This window comes from Leptonotus elevatus, chromosome 5, assembly GCF_054856555.1.
Source record: "Leptonotus elevatus isolate MCC_2025b chromosome 5, RoL_Lele_1.0, whole genome shotgun sequence".
NCBI classification, from domain to species: Eukaryota; Metazoa; Chordata; class Actinopteri; order Syngnathiformes; family Syngnathidae; genus Leptonotus; species Leptonotus elevatus.
In genome coordinates this window covers 7305056-7332692 of record NC_141243.1, presented here as the reverse complement: position 1 = coordinate 7332692, position 27637 = coordinate 7305056, and the positions used below count along the sequence as shown (strand labels likewise).

The 27637-nt window shown below is 41.0% G+C and overlaps 2 protein-coding genes across 5 annotated transcripts; one reads left to right on the top strand and one right to left on the bottom strand.

Moving 5' to 3' along the window:
* The first annotated feature begins 382 nt into the window (after nt 1-382).
* On the top strand, nt 383-22056 carry rasa1a (RAS p21 protein activator (GTPase activating protein) 1a). 3 transcript variants are annotated; one of them, XM_086075402.1, is made up of 27 exons: nt 383-704; nt 764-1567; nt 9312-9464; nt 10883-11018; nt 11221-11291; nt 11543-11660; nt 11953-11984; nt 12085-12137; nt 12280-12430; nt 12508-12586; nt 12791-12914; nt 13003-13159; nt 13272-13359; nt 13480-13560; nt 13791-13948; nt 14028-14104; nt 14215-14387; nt 14465-14624; nt 16107-16249; nt 16742-16857; nt 16939-17025; nt 17317-17384; nt 17493-17581; nt 17660-17737; nt 17922-18056; nt 18936-19015; nt 20600-22056. In XM_086075402.1, the coding sequence occupies exons 2-27, from the start codon at nt 1056-1058 to the stop codon at nt 20646-20648; spliced, it is 3168 nt and encodes a 1055-aa protein (XP_085931528.1). In that variant the 5' UTR covers nt 383-704; nt 764-1055; the 3' UTR covers nt 20649-22056. The 3 variants fall into 3 exon arrangements, with proteins under 3 accessions (XP_085931528.1, XP_085931527.1, XP_085931529.1); XM_086075401.1 differs by having other exon boundaries at nt 383-1567; XM_086075403.1 differs by lacking the exons at nt 383-704; nt 764-1567 and adding an exon at nt 5740-6118.
* On the bottom strand, nt 19991-24405 carry ccnh (cyclin H). 2 transcript variants are annotated; one of them, XM_086075405.1, is made up of 10 exons: nt 24284-24405; nt 23915-24033; nt 23708-23830; nt 23363-23436; nt 22848-23061; nt 22499-22662; nt 22356-22426; nt 22161-22269; nt 20194-20254; nt 19991-20123 (listed from the first exon to the last, which is right to left on the bottom strand). In XM_086075405.1, exons 2-10 carry the CDS (start codon nt 24029-24031, stop codon nt 20094-20096), a joined length of 963 nt encoding a protein of 320 aa, XP_085931531.1. In that variant the 5' UTR covers nt 24032-24033; nt 24284-24405; the 3' UTR covers nt 19991-20093. The 2 variants fall into 2 exon arrangements, with proteins under 2 accessions (XP_085931531.1, XP_085931530.1); XM_086075404.1 differs by having other exon boundaries at nt 24176-24383.
* Nucleotides 24406-27637: the final 3232 nt, after the last annotated feature.

Genomic DNA, 27637 nt, shown 5'->3' with positions numbered 1-27637 from the left:
ATGGGTCACCGCCTGGAAGTTAAATGACATTCAAGGAATCAAGGGCCAACTGAATAACAATGTGGACAATTTTATTTGCTATTCAAATTATATTCACTTTCGGTATAATTACATTTACTTCCGGTATAGGGAAGGTTGAAGATAACACAAAATTAAGTGTTGATGCGGGAGGGGGGAGTTACATCAATACAACACCATTTTTTTTCTGGTTAACTATATCGTCCAATTATATTCTAAAAACAATCATAATGGTACAACTCGAATGACTGTGTTAATGCAGTTCAGCCCTGCCAGTGATTGCAGATAACATGGATCAAGGGGAGCGGTGTCTCTCTGTGCTCGCTTGCTTTTGTCTGCTCGGCGTCTGGAGGGGAGTGGGCGAGGGAGGAGAGAGGGAGCGAGCGATAAAGCGAGCGAGGAGCAAGCGGGTAAGCCACCAGCCCAGAAACCTGGAAATCAACGTAAACTTAACTCCGAGCACGCAAGAAATGTCTACTTTGACATAGCGATATGCTCGGGTTCGCCGAACAACGCACCGCGCCGTGGCTTTAGGCGACAGGAGCGGGTCGTTTGCGGGCAACACTCGCCACGACCGGACAGTGGACGCAAGAAAACAACAACAGTGGTAAAAAAAAAAAGAAAGAAAAAAAAAAAGAGACGAGGATTACATATAGCACTGACAATAAAACAACATAGTGCCGAAGGTGAGGTCCGAGCGCAGAAGCGGCGTTGAGACTTGGAATGTTCAACATGTGCTTTTCAGGTGTGAACTTCAATCTCAGCAAACAATGAAGACCGAAAGAAATCATCAAGTGTCTCGGACCTGCTAGCCATCCAGCTTGAGAGCGAATGCGAGGTAAAGCTAACGCGTGCTAGTTGCAGCCCATAAGCACAGTTAGCTTGTGGGCTAACGCTAGCTGACAGGCTACAACGCGTTTTGGTCAACTTTTGCTGTTGTTTCCCGGGAGCCCAAACACTGACGGAGCGTCCTAACAAGCGAGGGGAAGGGCGGGCTCCCTTCTGGACTTGTTCCCCTCTACAATTTTCCCGGAACGATGGCAGCGGAGGTCAGTAGCGAGGAGACGGGCTCGGTCACGACGGGGACTGGCGGAGGAGGCCCGGAGACGGCCCCGTTCCCTTGCTATCCCAGGTCAACCAGAGCAAGGGCAGCGGATTTGGAACCCGCACCAACCCTCCGCCAACACTCAAACACATCTCCGGACTCGCTCCCGGACACGAGTATGATCTACCCGGTGTCGAGTGGGGATACGAGCGGATCAGCCCTGTCCGCGACAGGGAGTGGCGGAGGTGGACATTCCGTTTTCCAAGGATCGAGCTCAGGGAACGTGGGCGGCATGTGCGGTTCTCCCACTTCAGAGGCACCGGCCTGTCGGATTTCACCCACATCTTCAGTCCCGGACGGGGTGACCGACTTCCCCCCACTACCGCCTCCTCTTCCTCCCCCTCCAGGTTGCGGCGGCACGATGGATGAAAGCGACCTGCAAGATGGGCCGGAATATGAGGAGGAAGAGGTGGTGTTCCCTCTCTCTGCACCACCCACAAACCAGTGAGTACAATAAACAGGGAAATCAATCGTTGTGCAATGATATGTGCAAATGAACAGTTTTGGTTGGCAAAAAAAGGTTTCGGGGGGGTTTTCAAACCTGGAAAATTTACATGAGAATAAATCTGGATTTTTACAGAATTCATCGTTGGCTCTTTAAAAAGGGATTACACATTTACAGTCGAACCTTGCTTTAATGGACTAATTGCCACTAGAGCTGATTGTCTGTTACATCACTAGGGATGTAACGATATCCAAACATAAAAATAAATACAATATTGTGCTTTTGTCCAATACAGCAATGGAAAATATATATATATATATATATTATAAATATAATATATATATTTTGAGGCTTTTACTTGCTAATGCAAGCACATATTGAGTTCCTCCACATATTGACTCAAGCATATTACGTTCCCCTTCATCTGACCATTAGCATGGATTTTAAAACATGCCTTCTAAAAATTTAACTGCACTAAACAACTAGCCACCAGAGGGTGCTAGAAATGCACAAATGTAAATCAACCCGACTTTTTTAACATATGTGCTGCTTTTAATATCGTGACATGATGACGGCGATATATTGTGGCAGTTTAATATCGCAATATCACAATATTGTCGTTACATCCCTATACATCACCATACTTTTTTGTGGCCTAAAAATGCCCAGTACAGTACAAAATTGTTAATATATATATTTTTTAAATTGATAATGTTGGAAAGGTTAGTTAAATGTACCTTATTGGTGCTTGGGGTGGAGGATAAACTGCACATGAAGTAGTTCTCTCAAATAAAAATGAAAATCCTAATAGTAATCTCAGCAGAACAGGACAGTGGCTGACTTTTTCAGACCTCTGAGGGGGGGAGATGAAATCGGTAGAAAAGATCGGTTTATTTTTAAGAGATCATCCGATCACCGAGCTTCCAAAATTAAGGAAATCGGGGCCGATAAATCGGCAGGCTGATCGATCGGTGCACCCCTAATGCCTATGGCGATGCTAAGCTAACGTTCATGCTTTCCATTACATTTGTAGGGACTCTACCACCAGGGTTATTATAGTTTTAGAATTTTTCATTTAAATTAGGTTTTATTTCGTTTTGGTTTTTAAATGTACTTAGTTTTAATGAGTTTTCAAGGTGGTTCTGTTAGTTTGTATTAGTTTTAGTTATTTCATAAATGCTTAGTTTTAGTAAAAAAAAAAGTGTATTACTTGTGCGCAATATTTAAAAAAACACCATGGGAGCAACGTCATCTGAAGGTGATTTTCTATTGGCTGCTGCTAGATGACGTCACTTTTTTGTGACACACATTCAAATGTCCTTATTTCGGTTAATATCAAAATAAATCTACTTAAAATCACCTTTAAAATAATCCCCAAAGGCTCATGCATTAAATGTATTACCAAAGATCATTTTTGTTAGTTAGTTTTGTAAACATAAAATGTAGTTTCAGTTAGTCTTTCATTTTTTTAAAGGAATTTTCGTTTTTATTTTATTTCGTTAACGAAATTGTTTTTGGAATTTTAGTTAGTGTTTTCGTTTAGTTAACTAAAATAACCTTGGCTACCAACTATGTTAGAACATTGCTTTTGATGGGTAAGTCGCCCCTGATAATATGGCTCACATGTTGGTCTTCTCGAGTCAAGTGAAGAGTACAAGTACTTACATTTGAGTACTCGCCAATATCAAGTAGTGATAGAACACCTGTCTAAGTCTGCCGCGACTCACGGGGCAGTTTTGCGAGTACACAGCAGTGTGGGGGTGGGAATTTTTGAATGTCTCACGATTCAGATTTTTGGGTGTGCGATTCGATTCAGAATCGATTTTCGATTGAGAAAGATTTTTATTCAAGCTGATTTCAGACATTTAACAGATGTTAGTATTTTGAACAGCTTCTTCAATCAGTTCAATTCATTTATACAGGCGCGCATGTTTCACTTATGCACGTATGGACTCTTCTTTTCTGGGTCATTGATATTAGCGTGAGATAAGTTGAATTTGATATTGCGATTCGATGCATTCTGTTTTCAAATGTCATTTTCACGCAGCACCAGTAACAGTTACTTTTAACATGTCACAGTTAAACGTTTTTGGACTCAGACCTTCTTGTGTGGAGTTTGTATGTTATCTCTGTGTTCTTGGGGGTTTTCATGGATTCTCCAGCTTTCTTCCACGTTCCCAAAGCTATTGTTTTTAAAAACATTTTTAAAGGAATTCCCCACTATATTTGTCAGGGTACATGATCGAACCCAGAGAACAGGTTAGCGACAAAATTGATGTGTGGTCATTACCTCGACACGGAAAATGCAACTCCAAAAAAGGGAATATACTCAGTTGGGTTAAACCCGATAGCTATGATAGAAGCTGTAACAAAATCTTTATGTGAGAACATTTGTTGTGAATGCCACACTCTAAACAGACCACAGAGAATTGTTCTATCACCCTTACAGTAGCAGCATTTCTCACCATGGACCGTATGTCTTCTGTAATTGGGACCAAGACTGATGTTCAATTCCTTTGAGTTAGCAACCCGTGAAGTGTAAAATATTGCGGAAAATATTTGCCCCGATAGAAGTGGTCTTGGCTGCATGTTGCACACTGACCGTGAAAGCTCCACGCGGCACATTGAACAAAGTGAAAGAGTGAAAATATGAGTGACCGAGACTGAGAGGGAGAGAGAGACATTCATAAACACATTCTGCACCCGACGTGCCATTCATAAACTTGGTGAATACAATAAATTGGAATGTCACGCTGATGGTTAACAAAGTCGAGCTACAATCGGCCCCACAAGAGTTCATTGCTACTGCCTGGAGAAAAGTGTGCGCTTAATGCCTGAGCTTAAACAAACAACTCTGGGAAATGAGTGGTAGATTTCAAGTTTCCAGGAAGATTAGAAGCTGCCTAAGTCAGAACGGGTTTCCCACAGTTGTCGCGGTGGGTTTAAACATTATTGCCAGGAGTGTGAATGAGTTACCTGATTTCATAGCTGGATATGGAAACGTCCTTTTCACTGCATAGTTGCTGATGCTCACTGCATCTAATATTCCTTAACTTTGTAGTGTGGTTCAAAAGAGCACAGTTTGTTTTTATGGACTTCAAAATCAGCATGGGATATTTGACATTTTCGTGCAGCTGACCCGCCGGTCTCTCTTGCCAGTTTGCAACACCTGCCCATATATGAAACCATGTGCTGCATATTGATGAGGGAAACGCCTATATGCTGTAGTTTCCATACGTTGTCATTGCATTATGCAATGTCCTGTCATGCCCTTCCAATCTCCATTCTGCCCTGCCTTTTCTCTCCAGCATCCTGTTTTCGTTCATTGTAACCTTAACAGGATCCTCAATTGAGTTTCAGAGTTGCATTTGACAAGACTATATTGGAGAGGCTTCTTTCTGGGGTTGGCTTGGGTGGGACTGATATCACTTTTCCATTAGCCTCAAACGTTGTGATAATAGAGGCCATATAAAGTACGGATGCCCTGACCACATTGTGCACCCGAGTCCGGGTCACTTGATATTTGAGCATTGATTGGTTCAAGTCTAAGCAAATACATTGGCAATGCATAAACAAAAAGATACGAGTGCATCATTTTTTTTTTCATCCATAGTACAATACAGTACATAAGTGTGTGTCTTAATTAAATGTAAATGAATGACTAGTCTATGCAGCTACGCAAAGTAGTTGGTTGGTAAGTGTCATGACTCAGTTACAAACAATGACATTGCCTTTTAAAATGTTCTTGTCCCAAAATAATACCTACTATAACATTTTAATTTTGGGGTTTTTGGCTATTGCTCCTTGGACCAGAAAACCGAAAGATGACCTGAGCAGACCTCATTAACAAGCCATCCATTCAGACTATAATGAAAAGTATGTGGTCAGTCGTCTGGTTATTGCTACCTACCCATGTCATTTGAACTGTGTTGTCTTTAGATGTTTCGGGGCAAGGCCGGGGCCAAAGCTTATATTAATTACTGTCTCGAGACCGACGGGCGTCACGGGACGGTGATGAAGACTTATCTGCCCATGTGCAGCGAAATGTGTATTCATACAGATGCCTGAGTGCAAAATTGCCACTCCCTACCATTTCTGTCCCACTGAGTCAGAAACCAATCGGCTGCATGCTCGCGGCTTTTTATGAGGGAGAACAAGGGAAGAGGAGAAGGCAGCAAGTCGGAGGAGGATAAGTAAGAGCAACAACTGCGGCGCTACACTTTACATCACTCGCCTTCATAGGAACGATCTAACCCCGTCATGCCGCCAATGGGCGGCGGACGTCGTTAGTCACAATAAATGCCCGAGTGGCGTTCGTCTGAGTCTTTGCGCCCTCGTCCTATTTCTGTGGATGTTGACGGCGATGAATGCATCAAGGCGACAGCGGCATCGCATCATCGCGGCTTGTTTGGATTTCAAGCTGCCTGGGCTCAGCGTCCCACGTCAACGCTCACAGTTGGCCGGGCGGTAGCCGCGTCGGTGGAGCGCGGGTACGGCTTGTGAGACCGCGGGACACCGCGGAGGGAGATGCAGCAGAGGGCGAACTCGTCGTAAGTGGGGGCGTCCATTAAATCAACAAGCCATACCTCAGTTCCTAAGCGGGCTGCCTGACCGTGCCCGCTGACTCGGTCTAGTCCAGATTCCAATTTGGCTTCAACTATTGTGTTTAAAGTGGTACATGAATGGATGCGCACCGCATTCGGTGCGTTGTTGATTTCATCAGTTCACGGTACAATTTGGGTTCAAGTTCTGTCTTTTTCTGCTCTATCCCGCGATGAATTTTGGCAGCTCCAGTGAGGTATTATTAAGGTCAAATAATGCAATTATTATTATTTTTTGCATATAATGAGGTCTGTGTCTGCACTGTGTGGAATTGGCCTATTTAAGTAAATGTGTTTTTTGATGACCTAAAATAATTACAACTGCATGAGTTTATCACAGCATTGGCTTCTTTTTTTTTGTTTTGTTTAATTATGTAAGTAAACTATTCCGTTTTCAGTTAATCCATTTATTGACAATTGCCTAAGCACTTTTAAGGCCGTAGCGTACAACTTGTCGGTAATCCCCAAAATACGCATTCATGAGTGGTGTGCAGATTTAATACTCACACGGTGCAAATTGCCTATTGTGTTTGATACATTTGTTAAATTGCTTATGGGACAATGGAGTGGCAAGTTACAGAAAGTGGGCCATGTTTTTTTCTTTCTTCCTAAAATAGAATAATAATACTTGTTCAAGTATTAAAAGTGTGAGACAGTTGAAATATTTTCTAGGTCACGTCAACTTGCAAACAGTATTTTCCACAGACTTATTATTATTAATTCATAGTCTAGCTCCCTTAGACTACCCAATGAGGGATCACATCTCAGTCACCATTTTCAATCTTGAGATCAATTCAAACTTGCTGCATCTAGGCCGAGGCCGCAGTCTTATTATTTCAACACAATCAAATTTCAACAATCTTGAGCGATGCGTTACTTGACAGCCGACAGTCAGTCAAACATGCTCACAGGAAACGCTCAAATGATCTGCCTTTTCAATCTTGCCTCATGATAACGCGACACTGTAGGCCACTCCACATATTTTTGTGTGACGGTGCAGTGGTGGCTTTATGTAAGGGGAAATGTTGCCTTCGCCAGGCTTAGACTTAATTCTCATGTTAAAAAGGTCCTCATTAGTCTTTTGTTTGCCGAGTGTGGTGAAAATGCAGAATGGACACCTTCCCCTGAGTCGGGTGTCAGTCATGCAGAGAAACAGGATGTCACTGTGCGGCTCGCTTTTCATGTTCAGACATGACGGGGCATTCCTCAAGTTGGTAGCGCCTATTTGCCTGCTTGATCTACCGTATCACATGAGATTTGAGTTTTGAACTTTAGATGATATACACATCTTAACTCCAGTTACAGCATCATCTATGGACGGGCGTTTACATGCGACTAAATGATCACAGTACCACAAATGATGCACACATACAAACTGACATGATCACATTGCTAACCTGTGTGCTAGCATGGCTAATAGGGCTGGGAATCTTTGACTGTCTCACGATTCGATTCCGATTTTTGGGTCTGCGATTCGATTCAGATTCGATTATCGCTTCAGAACGATTTTAGAATGAAAATTATTTGATTGACAATGATTTCTGCTTCAATTTATGGATATGCAAAGAATTGTCATGATCTACTCCAGTCTAACTCGCTAATGCTAATTAGCGCGCTACTCGTGGCACTTTTATCACTCAAAAGAACGACTATTCATACAAAACGCTTCAGGAATGTATACAGAGAAGCATCTTAACATCCTACACTGCAAAAAACAACAAATTTTATTGGAATAACTTGATCATCACTTTTTGCTTCTATGTGGCTACAACTTAACAGTGTATCAGAACGAGCGGAACCACACTGCCCCTATGTAGCCAAATCATGTACAACATGAACAGTGCTCCCAATAAAGGCACACACAAACAAGGGCAAGACCGTATAAAATAATTTAAATAAAATCGATTTTGGGACATTTAAAATCGATTCTGAATCATACTAAATGAGAGTCGATTTTTTTTGCACACCCCTAATGGCAAGCCTGTGTAAATTCACACTCTACTGTATTAGGGTTGTGATTGAGGCATGTGAAAATGTCTCTGATAGTTTTGAACTCCTGTTTTTATGCCAATATCACATTGAGCTCAATCATGATGTGCTGAGGAGTTGTTATCGCAGAAGTCTATGTGGATGTGGCCCATTTGTCATGTGACTCTTATTTATGCCACAAAATTAATCAGTTTACACATGTGCTTTATATTTATTCACAGTAACTAACATAGTTTTTTTATGTTCTAACTTGTTATATTGAAGATACAAATTTAAAAACATTCAGCTCAAAATGAGCAAAATTTTTGAACTTTTTTTTAATTTACAGCCATTTTTGTTAAAAATGTTTTAGATCGCAATACAATTCTAGTTCTGCAATTAAATTAGCCTAGCATGAACAGTGTATAATTTGTGGCAATGTTATATGTATAATTAATAGTGGGGTAGTGTGTGCACAATTTTGGTCGGCAAGTGCTTAAACCTTATAATGCGGTCATAATTGGAGCCAAACTACTTTGCTTATAAAACGATGTGCCGAGCTACGCTTTCTGACACTTTCATTTGGTTCTTTCCCTCTTCACTCGTATATCTTTCTTCAGCATTATTTCCCACCGTTGTCTTGGATCCTCGATGCGGCTTGTAGCAACTCTCCAGCTGCACTCAATCGCTCTCCTCAATACTCTTATCACACAAATCCGTCCAAAGCCCCTTTCACAGACACTTCGCTTTCCTGTTCCTGGCTTCCTCTCTGCAAGCTCTCCTTTGGTAGCAGGCTTGGCTTCATCACGCTTTCTTTTCAAAAAGAGACTTGCAGGTTCATGACTACATGGGAGCCCTTTTAGCTCTCCTGTTTTTCCCTCCACCGAGTGGCCTAAATTTGGATAAGGCATGTTCATTTTTTACCCAGTCGGGCAAAGATGACAAGATTCGCCCTCACCTGATGAAAATTTCAATAGGAGTTCTAAAAGCAAATGGTCTTGAAACCCTTGACTTTCTTCAAAACTATTATTTCTAGCTTAGCATTTTTTATACACTGATTTAATCCGTTTTATTATTATTATTATTGTTATCATTTTGTCCAGACTGTACATAAACACAATCTACTAGCAGCCATTGCCACTAAATCACCTTGTTTTGATGCGTGTTTGTCCAGGTGGTACCATGGCAAGCTAGACCGAACCATTGCTGAGGAGCGGCTGCGCCAGGCCCGGACCCATGGCAGCTACCTCATCAGGGAGAGTGACCGCCGGCCCGGTTCCTTTGTCCTGTCTTTCCTCAGCATGACCAATGTGGTCAACCACTTCAGGTACGTTTCCGTACATGCACAATGGACACTTTGTGGCACTTTGTTTTGGGGTGTTTCGATTTCGTAGTCCAAAAATCAATCAATTTAGAACAGAAATGGCCAATAATCTGTCGCACTCACAGTAATTAACCAAACTACCAAATAACTCAAAAATCAACTGAATAAGAATACATTTCAGTGAAACAAATTTCTACTGGGATCACATTTGAACTGTCGTGCAAGTTTTTGATCATCCCGTGTGTTGTTTGGCTTTATCCATGCAGTAGCGCAAGCAAGTCTGACATTGTAAATAACAAGTGTGAACAACAAAGGTCATGCTATATTTATCTGTCGACCATATTTTCCACCAGTCATTTTGGAAACCACAAGTGATGCCGCCTTGAATTAAATGAATAAACTCTGACATGCAACTAGCACTTTGTTGCATTTGCATTCATATAGGTTTCCTTTAGGAAACCGCGAAACTGAAGTTTACCGTGAAATAAAGCATAATTGTTTGTCAAGATGACAGTAACTGTATGTTTTGAATATTTTAGTTTATTGTACCTAATTCTATAGGTATTCATCTTTTCAATTATTTATGCATAAAAGTGACCTTCCTTTTCTAATAACTGAACATTTATTAAACTTCTTTCCTTTGATGCCTGTGAATAAAAAATAAAAGAGGAAGGTTAACTTCTGTTGGTTTTCCCTCGTGAGCTTTTCGAGGTGAAGAATCTCAGGTTATTTTTAAACCAAGTTAGCTTGTTCCCCAAGGCGCTAGCTACTAGCGCTAGCACGTTACAACAAAAACAACAACAACATTGTTGATTCATGACTTATTTTCGTACACTTAAACATCAATTTCAACTTTTGTGCTGCTGGGAAAAGAAAAAATAAGAGACCTCAAAATTTGAACATCTTGACCACAAATTTATTTTTAGCCAGATAAAAATAGGTGAATTTTTCATTCAATAATGGGGGATAGGTTCTCACCAAATTAATCTGCAATTGCCAAACCACAAATATGTGGGGGTTTACTGGGGTTTCCCACCTGAGAGAGAGATTATCGTTTGTGCTTTGGAGAATGTATGCTGACTTTGTGTATTTTTCTCATAGCATTGCAGGAAGCCAAAAGGCAACTTCTAAAGGAATTATGAACATGAGATTAATTGCACGACACTTCAAATGGTTGATATGCTTGGATGGCCCATGAATCAGACTAGTAAAAAAAACAACAACAAATAATTAGCTGCTATTTAATAGAATGTATTTGCCATTGCAAAAATCCACTCCATGCACCTATATTGTAGATCGTAGTATTTGTTTCCACCACATTTCCTACGTAAATGAGCAAACTGGTCAACATTACTCTATACTCTGTGATGATCACATACTGAATTATTGACTGTTCTCATTGTTTTGTGTTCCCGCTTCAGGATAATTGCCATGTGTGGGGACTATTACATAGGCGGGAGGCGCTTCTCTTCCTTATCAGACCTAATTGGTTACTACAGCTACGTGTCTTGCCTGCTCAAAGGAGAAAAGCTGCAGTGGCCTGTTGCCCCTCCGGAGGTTAGACTATGAGTTTATCACTGAAATATTGTTCACATTATATAAGTAAAACATAATTTACGATACACTTGATATTCAGTAGAACAATTTAAGTAATTTACATAATGGTTATGAAGAAAATGTGACGTAAAGACATAAATGTCACGTTCAGAAGGTGAGAATTATAATTATGTCTCTTTTTTTTTTTGGTCTCTTTGCTTAGCCTGTAGAGGACAGGAGGAGAGTAAGGGCCATACTGCCATACACCAAAGTGCCAGATACTGATGAGATCAGGTAAGCATTCATAATTTGATCACACACGTAGCATAAACATATGAAATACAGTTCGGATGGATGACTGAGCCATACGAAACCTCAAATGTTGCCAAAGCCCGACCCCTGCTGGTTAGTTTATAAAATATCACAAATGCCAGGAAGTGTGTCGTGGTTAATGGAGATGAGTCAGTTAAAATAACACCCCGCACAATTTTATGTCACATAGTGAAACTACAACATGAAACTATATTGACCAAATGTGTCTGTAGCTTCCTGAAGGGAGACATGTTCATCGTTCACAATGAACTGGACGACGGCTGGATGTGGGTGACGAACGTTCGTACGGAGGAGCAAGGCCTCATCGTGGAGGATCTGGTGGAGGAAGTGGTAAGTATATTGACTTTTAGTACACTATATTTTATTTAATATAAAAAAATACTTGGCTGTCAAAAATACCACCATATTGAGTAACATTAAAATCCAGTGGCTAGTTGTATTTTTTTACCACTGGTTTGTTCTCTTCTAAACATTATTTTTATCATGCATTATTAAGTAGGACAGCAACAACCACGTGGTTAAAACTAATTAAAAATGGCTTAGTGGTGTTGGCTGATCAAAACGTACAATTATAATGTGACAGTTGATGCATATTGACAACTTTCCATTGATGCATTTCTAGGGTCGGGAAGAAGATCCACATGAGGGGAAAATGTAGGTGTTTTTTTTTTAATTATTAAAAAAAAAAATTGTTTATTATGGTGTTCATTTATGGCCGGATTGACTAATGCTACTCACTTTGGATCTTCCACAGTTGGTATCATGGAAAGATCACAAAACCAGAAGCCTACAACCTGTTGATGACGGGTAACACTCTTCTTTCACTTTTACATGCTAAAGTAAAAAAAATAAAAAATAAAACTTCCTTGCCGTGTAAGCAGTTTTGAATTCAATATATAAAGATGGATTTGACCACTAAACATCCTTTCTCTCCCGCTCATGCTCATAGTTGGCCAAGTGTGCAGTTTCCTCGTGCGGCCATCAGACAACACGCCTGGGGACTACTCCCTCTTTTTTCGCACCAATGAAAACATCCAAAGGTTTAAGATCTCTCCCACCCCCAACAACCAGTACATGATGGGAGGGAGGTACTATAACAGGTCTGTATTGACACATGCTCACAATCACCATATAAACGTTTATGAACGCGCGTCTCATTTGCGCTCTCGTTCGGTAGTGTTGACGACATCATCGACCATTACAAGAAAGAGCAGATTGTGGAGGGTTACAACTTGAAAGATCCCGTTTCAGTACAGGTAGGTACACGGGTTTAGATTGTTTCAAATAATAAAAATGTAACTCCGTTTTTCTATATATGCATCTTGCTTCATTATTTAAAATAACGATCTTTGCATTATACAGATTAAAAGCACTGAAGGCATATCTTAACATCATTTATCTCGGATGCATTCAACGGATCGATAGTTATAACAGCGCACCTTGTGTTTGTCCTCAATTAGCACCAAGAGCAAGTCATCACCGACACGGTGGATGGGAGAGAAATTTACAACACAATCAGACGAAAACCCAAAGATGCGTTCTACAAAAACATTGTCAAGAAAGGCTACATCCTCTTTAACAAAGGTTTGGCGCACAAATATTATTTTCTCCGGCACGCGCATTATATCTCCCTGCTTTTGTGGTTCATTTTCTCTCATTTGAATGCGTCCAGGCAAAGGCAAACGGTGGAAGAACTTGTACTTTATCCTGGAGGGTAACGATGCCCAGCTCATCTACTTTGAGAGTGAGAAAAGAGCCACCAAACCCAAAGGTCTGATCGACCTAAGTGTGTGCTCCGTGTATGGTGTTCACGACAGCCTTTTTGGCAGGTAAGGTGTTACTATATTATTCTGTGGCATGATTTAGTGAGGCTGTTTGGAGAAGGTATGAGGGAAATACAATGTTCTTATTTTCTTTTCTTTTTTTATTGCTCAATTTCAGGCCACACTGTTTCCAGATTGTTGTCCAGCACTTTAGTGAGGAACAATACATTTTCTACTTTGCCGGGGAGGTTCCGGAGCAGGCGCAGGTAATAAAAGGCTCAAGTCGTCCATGTCTTCAAGGACTTGCAGTGCTAAAATATTCTATTATTTTCTTGGGACAAAGTTTACTAGAGTTGTTTTAACTTTTTCGTGCTTGTTCTTTCCAGGATTGGATGAAATGCCTTCAGACGTTCTGTAGTAACTTAAGGAAGACAACTCAGCCCACCTCCAACAAAAGGTTGAGACAGGTATGCACAAATGCATGCATGTCACGATTTCGGTTTTTTACTTCAGCAATAAAGAAGATGCTTATGTGTCTTTGCTCATCTTCAGTGCATAGAATGGGGGAGGTTGTTATATAAACATGTTTCCAAATGCATTGTTAATGAGGTCATCTGACTTTATTTTCTTATTTGGGGAACAAAATCAGTGCAAATCTATGTCTGTTTCAAGCCCGAACTGCTCGCTTGTGTTTTAGGTGAGCAGCCTGGTGCTGTATGTGGAGGAGGCCCATAAGCTGCCGGTGAAGTATTTCACCAACCCTTACTGTAACATCTACCTGAACAACGTCCAGGTGGCCAAAACGCACCCAAGAGAGGGGCCGAACCCCGTCTTCACGGAGGAGTTCATTTTTGAGTGAGCCTCCTTTACGCTTCACATCGGAGTTTCTTCTTCTTGCTTACTAAATTCAACGTTTTCTTTTGTCTGTTTCTAGTGACCTCTCGAGTGAAATCAACAGATTTGAGATCAGCCTGAGCAACAAAACGAAAAAGAGCAAAGAAAGTGACATCTGTATGTGCATCTGTGTGTTTTATTAGCAAATGTTGTTTTCTCATCTTTCTGACATTTCCTGCTTTGGTTCTTCTTTCCTTCGACGTAACCCCCTCCCCCGCCACTACTAGTATTCATGCGTTGCCAGCTAAGCCGTCTGCAAAAGGGCCAGATGATTGACGAGTGGTTCCCTCTCAGCTCCCACGTGCCTCTGAAGGGCATCGAGCCGGGCTCTTTACGTGTGCGCGCGCGATACTCAATGGAGAAGATCATGCCCGAAGAGGAGTACAGCGAGTTTAAAGAGGTCCGCTCCGCTGCCATTCACGCTGACTGGTCCATACACTGTCCACAATGACCGCATGCTTGTGTGTCCTCACGTAGATGATACTGCAGAAAGAGTTCCATGTCATCTACGCTCTGGCCCACGTGTGTGGCCAGGACCGCACCTTACTGGCAAGCCTCCTCCTGAGGATCTTCAGACACGAAAAGGCTGAAGCCCCTCTTCTCATCACTCTCAATGACCGAGAGATTAGCATGGAGGGTAAGAGAATTAAATGGAAGTGGAAAATGCTGTGTACAGTTGTCGTACCAAAATGCCAGAGTCTGTCACTAACCTTTGCGACTGTGGTGCGGTGGCATCTTGATTTACAAGACCACGCCTGTGAACTCATTTTACTCAGATACGAGTGACCCGATTTATGGCCATTTGTCAAAAAATAAGGAGTAGACTCACTCAGTTGAAGGCTAATCACTGCCATTGACGGCTATAGATGTCAAAAATTCACGATAAAATATATATTTTTTTATTGTACATTCAGAACAGATATAAAATTTGTGATTAATCGTGAGCTAACTAGTGAATTCATGTGATTAATTACGATAAAAACATTTCATCGCCTGACGCCCCTCATTTTTAGTAGTCTTTTTTTTTTTTATCACGTCAAGCGATTACATTTTTTTATTGTAATTAGTCGCATGACTTCAATGGTTAACTCAAGATTAATCACAAATTTTATATCTGTTGTAAATGTACATTTAAAAAAATTCTAGGTTTTCATACTCTTGTTAACAAAAGTGGATTTTTTTTTTTAACTAATTGAAATAGTTAAAATGACTTTTTGACGTCAATAGCCGTCAATGGCAGTGAATGAGTTAAAGGGGATGTCAGTCATAAACATTTCTTGACAATAATATACCATATGTGACCTCACTAGTCCAAACATGACATTCTGATTAATATTGCATTTGTGGAATATGAGTTATGACGTAAAATCCAGCCGTTTTTACCCATTACAGGGGGCGAACATTTTGCCACTTCCTGTCGACTGAAGATGACATCACAGTTGCTCAGGCAACAACCAATCACGGCTCACCTGTTTTCTGAAGCTTATATTTATAACATGCTGGATTTTGCTGTTTTAACTCATATTCCACTAATGCAATATTAACTATATTACCGTATTTAGATTAGTGGGGCTGCATAGAACATATTACTGTCAAAAAAATTTGGGGGTTGACTTCCATGTTAACTCATTCACTGCCATTGACGGCTATAGACGTCCAAAATTCATTTGAACTCTTTCTATTAGTTTAACATTTGTTTTCACTTTTGTTAGCAAGAGTATGAAAACCTAGAATTTTTTTAAATGTAAATTTACAACAGATAGAAAATTTGTAATTAATGTTGAGTTAAATATTGAAGTCATGCGATTAATTACGCCCCTAATTTTTAATAATCTTTTCTTTCAAAATAAAATAAAAGATTATTTAAATAAATAAAAAAGTTTTCATACTCTTGTTAACAAAAGTGGGGAAAAAAAGTTAAACTGCTACTTTTCGACATGATGTATTATCATGCTGCTTTGCAAATTAGCTCATTGTGCGCTGTTCGTAACCTCAAAGCGTGCATGTCAAGACTCTGCAACGGCATAAGCCAGGAGATTGTTTTAAAGCAATTGAGCACAGAAATGACTGCTTGGAGAACATCATTTATTGTGAGCTAACTCTTTCTGCTTGTGGACAGATGAAGCCACAACGTTGTTCCGGGCGACCACTCTGGCCAGCACATTGATGGAGCAGTACATGAAGGCCACGGCCACGCCCTTCGTCCATCATGCTCTGAAGGACACCATTCTGAAGATTATGGAGAGTAAACAGTCCTGTGAGGTACAGCAAACTTGCTTATTTACTTATAAGCTCCTTTTTTCCTGCGTCAACTACAACCACAATAATAAACACGTTAAATGAATAACTCTGGTTGTTTCAGTGAACTGAGCATTAGTGTCTTTTTTTTTTTTTTATGATGCTGCTACTCTTATTAGCTTGTTCCACGCATACCTAATGAAGTCACCGGGGAGTATATAATATAATAAACATTATATTTTTGCAGTTCACACTAGTATGGCACAATGACGGCAGGATGCAGAGGTTTTCAACTTATTTTCAAGTCTTACTTAGAAAGAATATTCACTTTAGAAAGAGTACTGTAATAATTGCAAAAACAATCTGTCGAATTTTGTCAAATGAACTTTATACCGAAATGCCTCCATCCACACACGTTAATTTTACAAGCTACGCATATACAAAATACAATTTCTAGATGTGTTGCCGTTTCTGTAGCATGCCATGACAATTTCATGGTTTCCGTCTGTTTTCAAGTTGAACCCCTCCAAACTGGAAAAGAATGAGGACGTCAACCTCAACCTGGCTCACCTCCTCAATATCCTGTCAGAACTGGTCGAAAAGATCTTCATGGCTGCTGAGATCCTACCGCCGTAAGCACACAAATGTCTTTATAGAAAGTGCAACCATTTTGCCAAGGGAGTCCAATAAAGCTGTTATTCTTATTGTTGCAGGACGCTAAGATTCATTTATGGCTGTTTGCAAAAATCCGTGCAGCAGAAATGGCCAGCGAATACCACCATGAGGACCAGAGTTGTGAGGTAAACACAAAAACATACGAAATGCTTTCTTATTTTTATGTTATCGCTGATGACAATTTGAAAGTAAGCTTCTTTGCTGCTTTCTTGCCTCGCTGAACTGGAAACATGCTGTTATTTGCTGAACACAGAAGAAGAAAAGAATACTGTACATCTGATAGAGGCACTAACCTTATCTCACTTTATTGATTGGTGGAAAAATTAAGAATTGACACATATTTTTCATTTCAAAGCTAGCCTATCCTGTTGTTTTGCTTTTAATGTATGTCCCTATCCCATTTTTTCGTCTTCCAGTGGGTTCGTCTTTCTAAGACTCATCGGTCCTGCAATCCTCAATCCGAGAATGTTCAACATCATTGCTGGTGAGCTGCCATCCAAAGTGCCTCTCAATGAAATAGAATGTACTTTAATTGTAACCCCAACAAATGATTGTAAAAATGCTGATAAATATCAAACGTATCCTCTTGCAGACCCTCCATCTTCGACAGCCGGCAGGACCCTCACACTGGTGGCAAAGTCGGTTCAGAATCTTGCCAACCTGGTAGAATTCGGTGCTAAGGTATGAGACGTCTTTTCCTGGAATGTGATTATGTGATCGTCTTGACAATGTGTCTTTTTTTTTTTCTTCTTCACACAGGAGCCTTACATGGAGGGCGTGAATCCTTTTATCAAAAACAATAAGCATAGGATGATCATGTTTCTGGATGAGTTGGGGGTGAGTACCATTTTTGTGTGATCAATGTCAAGGCTTGGGTTGCACACAAAGCGTTTCTGGTAAATGTCCATAGGCAGTTTAGATGGGGGGATTTTTGAAAATACAGTGAACATCTCTCATGAGCGGGGAATAGCACACTTAAGCAAGTCGAATTTCATAAGTTGCATTTGGACTTTGTTTGCAGAATGTTCGTGATCTTCCTGAAACCACAGAGCACTTTAGGACAGATATGTCCCGTGACCTGGCTGCATTGCACGAGCTGTGCGCCGCGCACTCAGACGAGCTTCGGACGCTCAGTAACGAGAGGGGAGCTCAGCAGGTGAGAGAGAGATGGGCGAAGACGGTCGTCTGTTTTCCAACGACACTCTCCAAAGCGGTCACTTTTCAGGAGACCCACAAAATGTCACGTTTTGATTTTCAACACTTGAGAATAGATTTTCAATCATGTGCAAAAATAACACCCACACATGTGGACTGATCGGTAGTGTATATATAGATTTGGGTTATAAAAAATTGTGACAGGTTTTAGCGCAAATTATGCATCTTCCAGAATTTTAGTGTTTGCAATTTGAAAACTGCATTTTACTTCATTGTGATGTCAATTAGAATTTGATTAATTCTTCAGCCCTGGTGTTAAGTATCTCATTCACTCCCAGCCATTTTCACTGAAGCAACCCCCTTTGCTCCCGGCTCTTTTACTGGATTTTGACTGATTTTGCAAGGTCAACAGAATATTGTGTTCTATTGCTATAAAAACATGGAACCTACTATTTCATCAGGAAAAACTTTATATTTCAGTTTCCGTTTTCCAGCAATTAACATTAGAATATAGCTAAGTTTCATCTTTATCCACAAACCTGTTGAAAACACTGTGGAAAAGCGCTCGTTGCAACATGGCCCTGGTTGATCTCTTATACTCTGCTGCCACATGCTAGCCTTTTTTGTAATAACTGCCATTCCTTTAAGCGACCTCTTCAGGTCAGAGGCTGCTTCGAAGCCTTCTGTATGCTCTAGCATTAAAAAAAACGTCTAAATACGTTTTGGGACCATGGCAATATTTAAAATAAAACGTTTTTATATGTTTTTGGGAGCAAACGAGTTATATACTGAAATGAACGTATATGCTGTGCGAAATGTAGTCAGGAAGACACTGATTTACTGGATGTTAACTGGTGTCACTTTCTGTCTTTCATGTCAGCATGTGTTAAAAAAGCTGCTGGCCATCACGGAGCTCCTCCAACAGAAGCAGGCTCAGTATGCCATGTCCAACAGCAACAGGTAGTACCCCCCTTCCCCACCCCCCCACATCCTACTTCACTTCCATCTCCCTTACCTTACGACAAGTCTCCTCCACTGGGGGTGCCGCACTGGGGAGACCTCGCATGTTCTACCCTCATCTCCATGGCAACCCCATCCACCACCACCCACGCCTCATCATGTCGTCGTCCAATAGCCCCGCCCATCCCCTTCCATGTTGTCCCATTCACCATGAGAGCTATGCAACAACAGCTGAGTACAACCAATGCAGTACTAAACTGGCACCAGTCACTGACAGCTGCCTGCACAGGAAAAAACTTTTTGGAACTGTGTGAATGATTCCAACTTTGGGTACATTCATTTCCCTTGCACATAAGGGACAATATTTGGATTGTGAAAGGTTTTTCTCCGTACCAGCCATGCTTCTCTAGCACAAATTGCCAAAGTGTACCCCCCCCCCCTTTCCTCCCGCTTCATATGAGGAAACTGACATGAAGAAGCTAGTTTTTTTTTTTTTTTACTGGATTGCGAGCGAGGATGCTTTTATACTGTAAGCAGTGACTGACTTCAATTCAAGTTTGTGACAATATAGGCAAAGTGCTGAAGCGAGCGAGCATGGTTCTTTTACATTTGTTTTGTTCACTTTTTTTTTTTTAGATTGAAGTCTTTTGAGAAAAAGTCTGGTTATTTTATATAAGAATAAATTCTCTTGCTGGAATCATGAGTGTGTGTATAAGAGAGATGAGCGGATTTTTTTTTCGTCCTCAGATTGTATCAACTGTTTTGATTGTTTGGTTAAGCTTTTTTTTTTCCCCCACCTCGAAATTTTGCAATCCCGGCAAAACGCATAATCCCAGAATCCAAATATGATGCAAAATGTTTACAGCAGATTTTTTTGGAAAATAGTACAGACTGTATCAGACATGCATGCACTTATTAAACAGTTTTTGTAAAGTAGTGGATGGGCTTATTCTTTGGCGTATTGAAGACACGATATATAAAAATAAATTTTATTTGTCACGCACAATGAAAACAAACCATTTATACTGAATGCATTTTATGTCACGATTGCAGATTGGTCACTTAAGAGGAAGAACGGTCACATGAGATCTTCATCAGTCCACTCCTCCTGTGATTAAAAACAACATCGTTAAAGACAAAAAGCAGATTTGGAATCTGAAGCGTAAACATGATCTCACCTCTTGTATTCGCAGCTCTTTCGCTACGTGGCCTTCCTCCTCGTATCCCCGCTTGCGTTTGCTGCCGCGCGCACACACAAAAAAGAGACTTAAGTATGCTGGACTTGTTGAGCTCTATGATCAATGTTGTGACCAACCACCTTCCATTTTCATTGATGCAACTTTAGATAGTTTTCATTAGGAGTAGTTGTTCCTCCCACCCCATATCACTCCATCTCAAGTAAGTACATTCACAAGATGCAGTGTTTTCCAACCTTTATTGAACCTTACTTTAGATTATTTGTTGTGATTCATTTTTGAACTCAATGAAGTGCAATCGGATCATTTTCCATGACGCTGGTTGGGAATCGCTGCACTACTTATTGACAACGTGTACCTTTCCCAACATGTCTACTTTATCTTCCAGGGCAGAGTGCACCATCATGTCGCTGGCAGCCGCCATCCAAGTCATGTGAATTCCGTGGAATCGCACATGAGTCAAAGTGCCGGCCAGAAAGAGCGAGGCCTTGTCCGGGCCTCGAGTTATTTCTCAGCACGTGGCCTACTATCTCCATAGTTCAAATGCAATATGGCTGCCCCCTATTGAGAGCAGGGGGTGGGTGGAAACACATTTGCTACATATGTGAACGTTGTCCTTCCAAAGCCTTTCCCAAATATGCTTTAGACACAAGTCTCGGAACGATTGATGATGGACCTGAGCTACAGTCAGCTGCAGAACTGTATGAACTCCCTAACATGGATGTGGACATATGGGGGGGTGAGCGGCGGGGGGGCGACCAAAGCACTGAAAGTAGCATCATCTGCAGTCATCAGGGAAATTTGACTACACAAGCCTTAAGTCCCCTTTCTACACACCACCCACCCCATGACACTTGTTACTTTTTTTTTTATATGCTGCTTTGTGAATAGAGAATCCAAATGTGTTTTGTTTGTATGACGTAGCTCAACAGCAGAAAAGGTAGTCTTGATTAGGAAATGCGAGCGTGTGTGCGTGTAACCTGTCTTGTGCATGTGTTAATCCTGCTGCATAAACGCTGCTCTTCCCAACTCAAGGCCGGGATTTGATCGAAAAGCTTTCACGTAAGCAGGGTACACGCATACTGAAACCCGCTGTGAGAAATTGTATGCTAAAAAGAAAAAACACTTAAAAGTTGAATACGCTTTGCTTGAATTTATTGTACTGTTAAAATTAGTAACCCGCTAACATCATATAGTTTGCACATATAATCTAAGTACCACTAGAGGGAGCACTCGTACTACAATTTGAAAATCACTGTCCTAATCCCGCCATATATTATCTGATGTAAATATTTTTTCTTCATAGTTTGACAGTTAACTTTTCAGTCACATTTGAAATAGTTTTAAACCGAGACTTGGCCTCACCGTTCTTTACAAACATCAGTATGCATGTACCCAGCTTCATCTGCAATCTCCCCCCCCCCCCCCCCCCCCCCCACATCTCGACCGTTCTCTTCCACACAAGTGATCACGCCATGTTAGGGTCATCCCACAGCAGTTTCTAGGAACTTTGAACGTTTCCCAACCCCACACCCCCGGACACTGTGCTGGTCGTAGTCTGTCTTGGCCTCCTTGTCCTAATGTCACGCAGCTCAAGGTGCGCACGTAACGGTACTACAGACCTCGCCGAGCGTCAACGGGTGAGCCAAAACCAACGCGGTCAGCTGTGCCACCGCGCACGGAAGTCGTGGCGGCAACGTGGTGCGTTGTACTGTACTTTCTTGTTATTTCATAAGCTCGATGATGTGTTCCTTTTTATTTTTCTACCTGATACTGAACCTTTTTGCATCTTAGATACGACAACCTGGCAAAAAAATAAAATCAACTGTTGTGACATGACGCGAACAGAGAGTGGTTCACTCGGCCGCACAAGGTTGTCAACTTAAAACTGTAAAAATCACAACCTGATGCAAATATAGACTAAGGAAGTACATCAGGATGATCCTTACTTGTTTGAACTTGAACCAAATTCCGCATGGATCCTTGCCAGCTTCTGCTTGCAAGCATTCACCTCATCAGGTTTTGGAAGTTCGTATCGTTTCAGGAGGCTTTTGATCCCTACAAAGTGGGGGGGCAGAAGAAGCGTTGCAAGTCCACAGTCTTGCAGAGAACGCAACATCGCCATCTGGTGGCGGCTTACTCACGTCTCATGGAGTCGTACATCTTGGACAGGGTTTCTTTCTCACCCTTCAGTCCCAAGCATTCCGTCAGGTAACTAGGGAACAAAAACACGATTGCCTATCGATCTTTCCTGATGCGAAGAACCAAAAGCCGTTCCGCGGCCTACCTCTCTATGTTGAGGCCAGCTCTTGAGGCGCTGCTCAAGATGGCGGTTAGCGCAATCTGTGAGGGGGAAAAGAGCAGCCCTGCGTCTGTCATGGCCGCATATGCTAGAAAGTCATCCACATTCTTCCTCAGGGACTCTGGATTCTCCAGGGTAGGATATCTGGTCTGGAGAGGGAGAAACGTGATGCGTGGATGGCACAAAGAACAATTTACGGACAGATTTACAGTAAGGAAATTGTTGCGAAAATTCCAAAAGACCAAATTCAGTGGGAGCGAAGAAAAAAAAAAAACTTCAGTTCTTAAGATTGTAATATATTTTCAAGCAGTTTTGTATCTGAGTGTCGGCCCACCTTGAGGTCAATCAGCAACCCTTCCAGAGGTCTGTAAGGGTTGTGGACCACCAAATGGAAGTTGAGCTGTTGGACAAGCAGCAGCTCGTACTCGAGAATCTGCTCCGAATCCCGCTCCTGGTCAGCCGGACTCTGTTCCGCGAGGTTGCCCACAAACTGGCTGATGGATACGTTGAACTCTTCCACCTTGCAGGCGAGATATGCGCACGTCAGCCTGAAAGCACAGAGGAAAAGAAAAGGACATAAGAAATGATAAAACCGTCTCGCTTCGAAGCTTTGCAAAAATGTCACCCTCGTGGTGTAAGAACTCGCATAACCCAAATTTGATCAAAGTCAAAAGACGCCATAGTCGATCACCTATAAGTCAATATTTTTCAAAACAATCCATTGAAGAGTACAGTTTATGTACTGGTAACTGAGCTTGTGCCATGTGACGACGTATTCTTCCGTCACTGTAACAAACCATTCCTCTGTGCCGTTTGGTACTTCCGATTTCTGTGAACACTTGTACTCACATGATAATCCTTGGGTGGTACTCCATTAGAGAGTTGTTCATGTAGAATCTTCTGAAGTACATGACGGCCGTGCCCTGCATACAAAATACGCGACAGGAACTAGTTTAGTTTAGTTTTTTAGTGAACCTCTCACTACTGATTTTTAATTCATGTTTTTAAAGTTTTTATAGTATCAGGCAAATCTGAATTTAGTTGGCCGCCTTCGGTGTACTACCACATTGTGCCGCAATAGAATTGACTTGTCTTCTTTTCAGTTCCTCAAAGTGATGTTACTATAATCTCCCATTTTTGATAGCAGGTAAGTAAGAACAGGTACACTGTTTTGATAAAACTTCAAATACATACGATAACAGACTTGGGCATTGCAGGCTTGAACACATTGCAGAAGTCTAACAGCCTCCTCTCGTAGTTTCTGAAGAGAACCTCTTCTTCGTGCTGGTCCAGGAACAGGGACTCGTTTAAAACGTGCTGTGGAATAACACATAAAGAAGTGGTGTCAAGTCAAGGTGCGCAAAGTTCATTTGGATTTGTGGTATTGTTACTGATATTGACCTTCCCATTTTCTCTTAACTTCTTCCTGAACTTCTGGTTGGCTTCAAATCTCAACTGTTCCAACTCGCCTTCGCTGTTAAACGTCCAGTATTTTATTTGTGAGCTGTCGTGGAACATGGCTGCAAGAGAAGACGTCACAGAAGGTGATTTATCTTTTGTTGGCTGTTCTCAGAGACACGTTTTACAGATATAACAACCATCCATTTTATTTTCTGGCTGATATTTACCAGTGATCAAAAAATAGCTGTTGCGTATACTTACTTTACGTTCGCGTGTAAGCAGCGGCTAACGACGGTTGTCGTGCATGCTACGTCGGCTCCCAGTAAGTCTACCTAATATTTGTTACTAAAAAGGGGGGGAATTATTTACCGTTAATGCTGGATAGCAGCTTGTTTGCGTCGGTGAATCTCAAAAAACGACTGGTCGCACGTGCGGACGTCACACCGCGTCGTCGCTTGCTGATGACGCTACCGTAATCTTTGCTGGACTGCGCGCTACATTTTTTTTTGTAGGTTTTGCTGTCTGGATCGAAACACTGAACTATTTTGCGTTTGTGTAATAAACATTTTCACAATGAAGGATGAAAAATAAAATACATACATGAAATAGAATGTCGCTGTAATACGGATTGTACTATACATTGCACTAAAGGGGGGAAAAAACAGTGCACAGCACTTTACAATCCACTATTTATTGTCAAAGTCCGTTTGCACAAAACGTGCATTTATTGAAGAGCATGGCAGCTCTTGATCACTGACACTTGAAACGTCGCCACTCAACACCCCGCCCGTGTTTCCGCGCACCGCAATTTGCATAAACAGGAGTCATTTATGAATAATGAATACGCATGCATTCAGCGGGAGCCGCTCATTTGCATATCAGCACAGCTATGGTTTGATTTTCGAGCTCCGTGTTGTTGTCCTTAACAGCCACGCGAACCTGCATAAACCACAAGCAAGGACTTATAGCGCTTGAACAGGTACGTGATTCATGAAAACAAATAAAATAATAAGAACTCGACTGTGGTGCATGTATTCTGCCATTACAAGTTAAGTCTGTCTGTCATTTGCTTGTTTGTGTGAGCACTGCGCTAGTTTTCCCTCAACTCAGCCTTTTGCTCCGTCCTGCCGTTGCATAAACATCAGGCGTCATGCAATATTGATGAGATCACGGCAGTGTGTGCGTGTGTGCGCGCGTGCGCTTGTTCATTTTGGGTGAGGGGTGGGATAAGGCTAACCCACTCATTGGGCCCTCCACATTTGTGCAGTATTATTTATTTATTTATTTATAATGTTAGTCATATCAACTCAAAATTGTGCATTTTAGAAAATCTATTTTCTTTGAAGTCCTTAAAGTCCCATTTGATGTTTACTGCATTAACGCTAGTCACTTTTTTTTTGTGTGTGTAAAGGATAGAGTAAATATTATGCTTGTGACTCATGAATATTATTATATTGTCAGTTTACACATGTTGAACGCTGACACACACCGTAGATGCTATTAGTTAGCCCGTTGATGGTGTTTCCTATTATGTGCTAGCGTAAAGCTAGCCGATTTCATGACAAAGTTATGTAAGTGATGTGGTTGTTAGAAGCACACACGTCATTTTATATGTTTCGTTTGACAGTCAACTTTAACTGGGAGTGACATAAAACAACATAAAGACTTTTTGGGAAGATTTGTTCTTGGTGCTAAACTTTTGCTTGTTGTGAAGTGAGCAATAAGAAGGTGGGGTAATCCATTGCATGAGAAGGGAGAGGGGTTGCGCTTAAAATGATGACAATAGATGAAGGTTGTTTTTTTTAGCATGTAAATTAAGACTGAAACAATAATTATTGCTTTAAATCAACAAAAAATTATTCATCCAGTTTTTTTTTTTATGAGACATTTGGGGGCCCCTGGAAATCTTGGAGGCCCAAGCAACTGCCTGTTTTTTTTTTATGGCAAGTCTGCCCTTGTCTATATGTGTGTGTGTGTGTGTGTGTGTGTTTTATACTCTTGCAGTGTTTTATGGGAAACAGTATGATTGCAGGTCATCACTTTGCAAGACACCGGCATATTTAAACCCTATCTCATCACTCCTAAAATACCACAGGTGATAAATGTAATTATGATGTGCTGCATTTTATTATTATCGTTACATAATATTATCCTCAAACCTTGGCTTAGAACCTATCAGGGGCCATTTCTGTTGTTATAAAGTCCTGTTAGGGCCATATTAAATGAATGGACAAAAAAAAAAGATTGAACCAATGTTTATAGTTATTATTATATTGTACATTATGAATGTTTGGTTGTTAAATATTTTGGGGCTTTTTAGAACATTTCCTCTGCGGTTTTATTTGTTTTCATTATTACATGGTGCTTTAGTTTCTCGATCCTGTAGCTCGTTTGAATCCATTTTAAGGGTTTATTTTATGACACATAATCACTGGGGCAGAATTTACATTTGAAACACACAATACTGAGTGTGTACAGTCAACTCCTTCTTTTTTCTTCTTCTACATTGTGTTTCAAAAACGTATGGTAGTTTGTTAGAGCTAATTTGCACACTTTCCCAAGCTTTACGGAGCCACGGCGCATACTATATTTTACATTAGAACACTACCTAAATATATATATTTTTAAAGGCACAATAAAAGGATGCAGTATATACAAATTATGATCTCATCTTAAATTAGTCTACTTACCTTTTTACTTAATAGGTGTCGAACACAAAGTCATTTGTAGTCAATAAATAATCACTTTCTAACTAATTAAAATTAAATTAGAAAATTTTCAAGCGGCCCACCTGATGATCTCTCATAGTTGGAAACCATATTTACTAAATGCTCCATTAATAAAAAAAATTGCCAGAATTTTTTATTTTTATTTTGCTTCATTTCAAAGTAGTGCTGCTTCTTCTGGTGTTTGCCCCATGGCCACCTGGGGGCAGTATTATACATCGAGCATACATATACAGGCTACTGTATTTTACATGGAGACGTCGCAGCTTATAAGCCTCAGTAATATTGGTCATTCTTTGCAGAGGATAAAAAACATATACCAATGAGTATGTTGAGCCATTTGTGTTCAAAATATCCTTATAATCCTGCAATAGTGGTGCTTATGATATGAATTGAAACAAATGTCCCCATTATTGTAAATATTATCAATCACAGTTTTTTGTGTGAATATTTTAATTGCAAGATAAAATGGTGTTTTGTTGTCTGAGAATGGCTTAAGTTGCCCCTGCTGTCATCCACTCGAGTTTGGCGCCTCTCTAATGAAGTTAGCCTTGAATCGTGTCTTTGCTCGCAAATGACAAACCTTTTCATGCACAAAATGTGAAAAGATTGCAATTTATGGACACAATGTCACCTGAAATCCAAGCACCGACTGATGGATTGGTACATTGTCACCTTGGCTGTCCACATCTGAGAGCAGGGAGGCCGATACAATACTTACCACCGCGCGTGCGAAGCCCCTCTCGCTCTTGTATAAAAGGAAATCATTTGGAAATAACCTTGGCAGCCATGCAAATGATTCCTCTGACCAATGAGCTCACTAAATCTCATTTGATGGTCTTCATTTTTGTTAAGCAGCTCAGCTTCACGCGCCAACAAATACAATTAAAGCCTGATTCTAAATACCCCCGCCCTCCCAATGTGCATATTAATTATGCTTCCCTCCATTACAACATGCACCCCTTTTTTTTTTTTGTGCTGGCGTTACCGTGGCAAC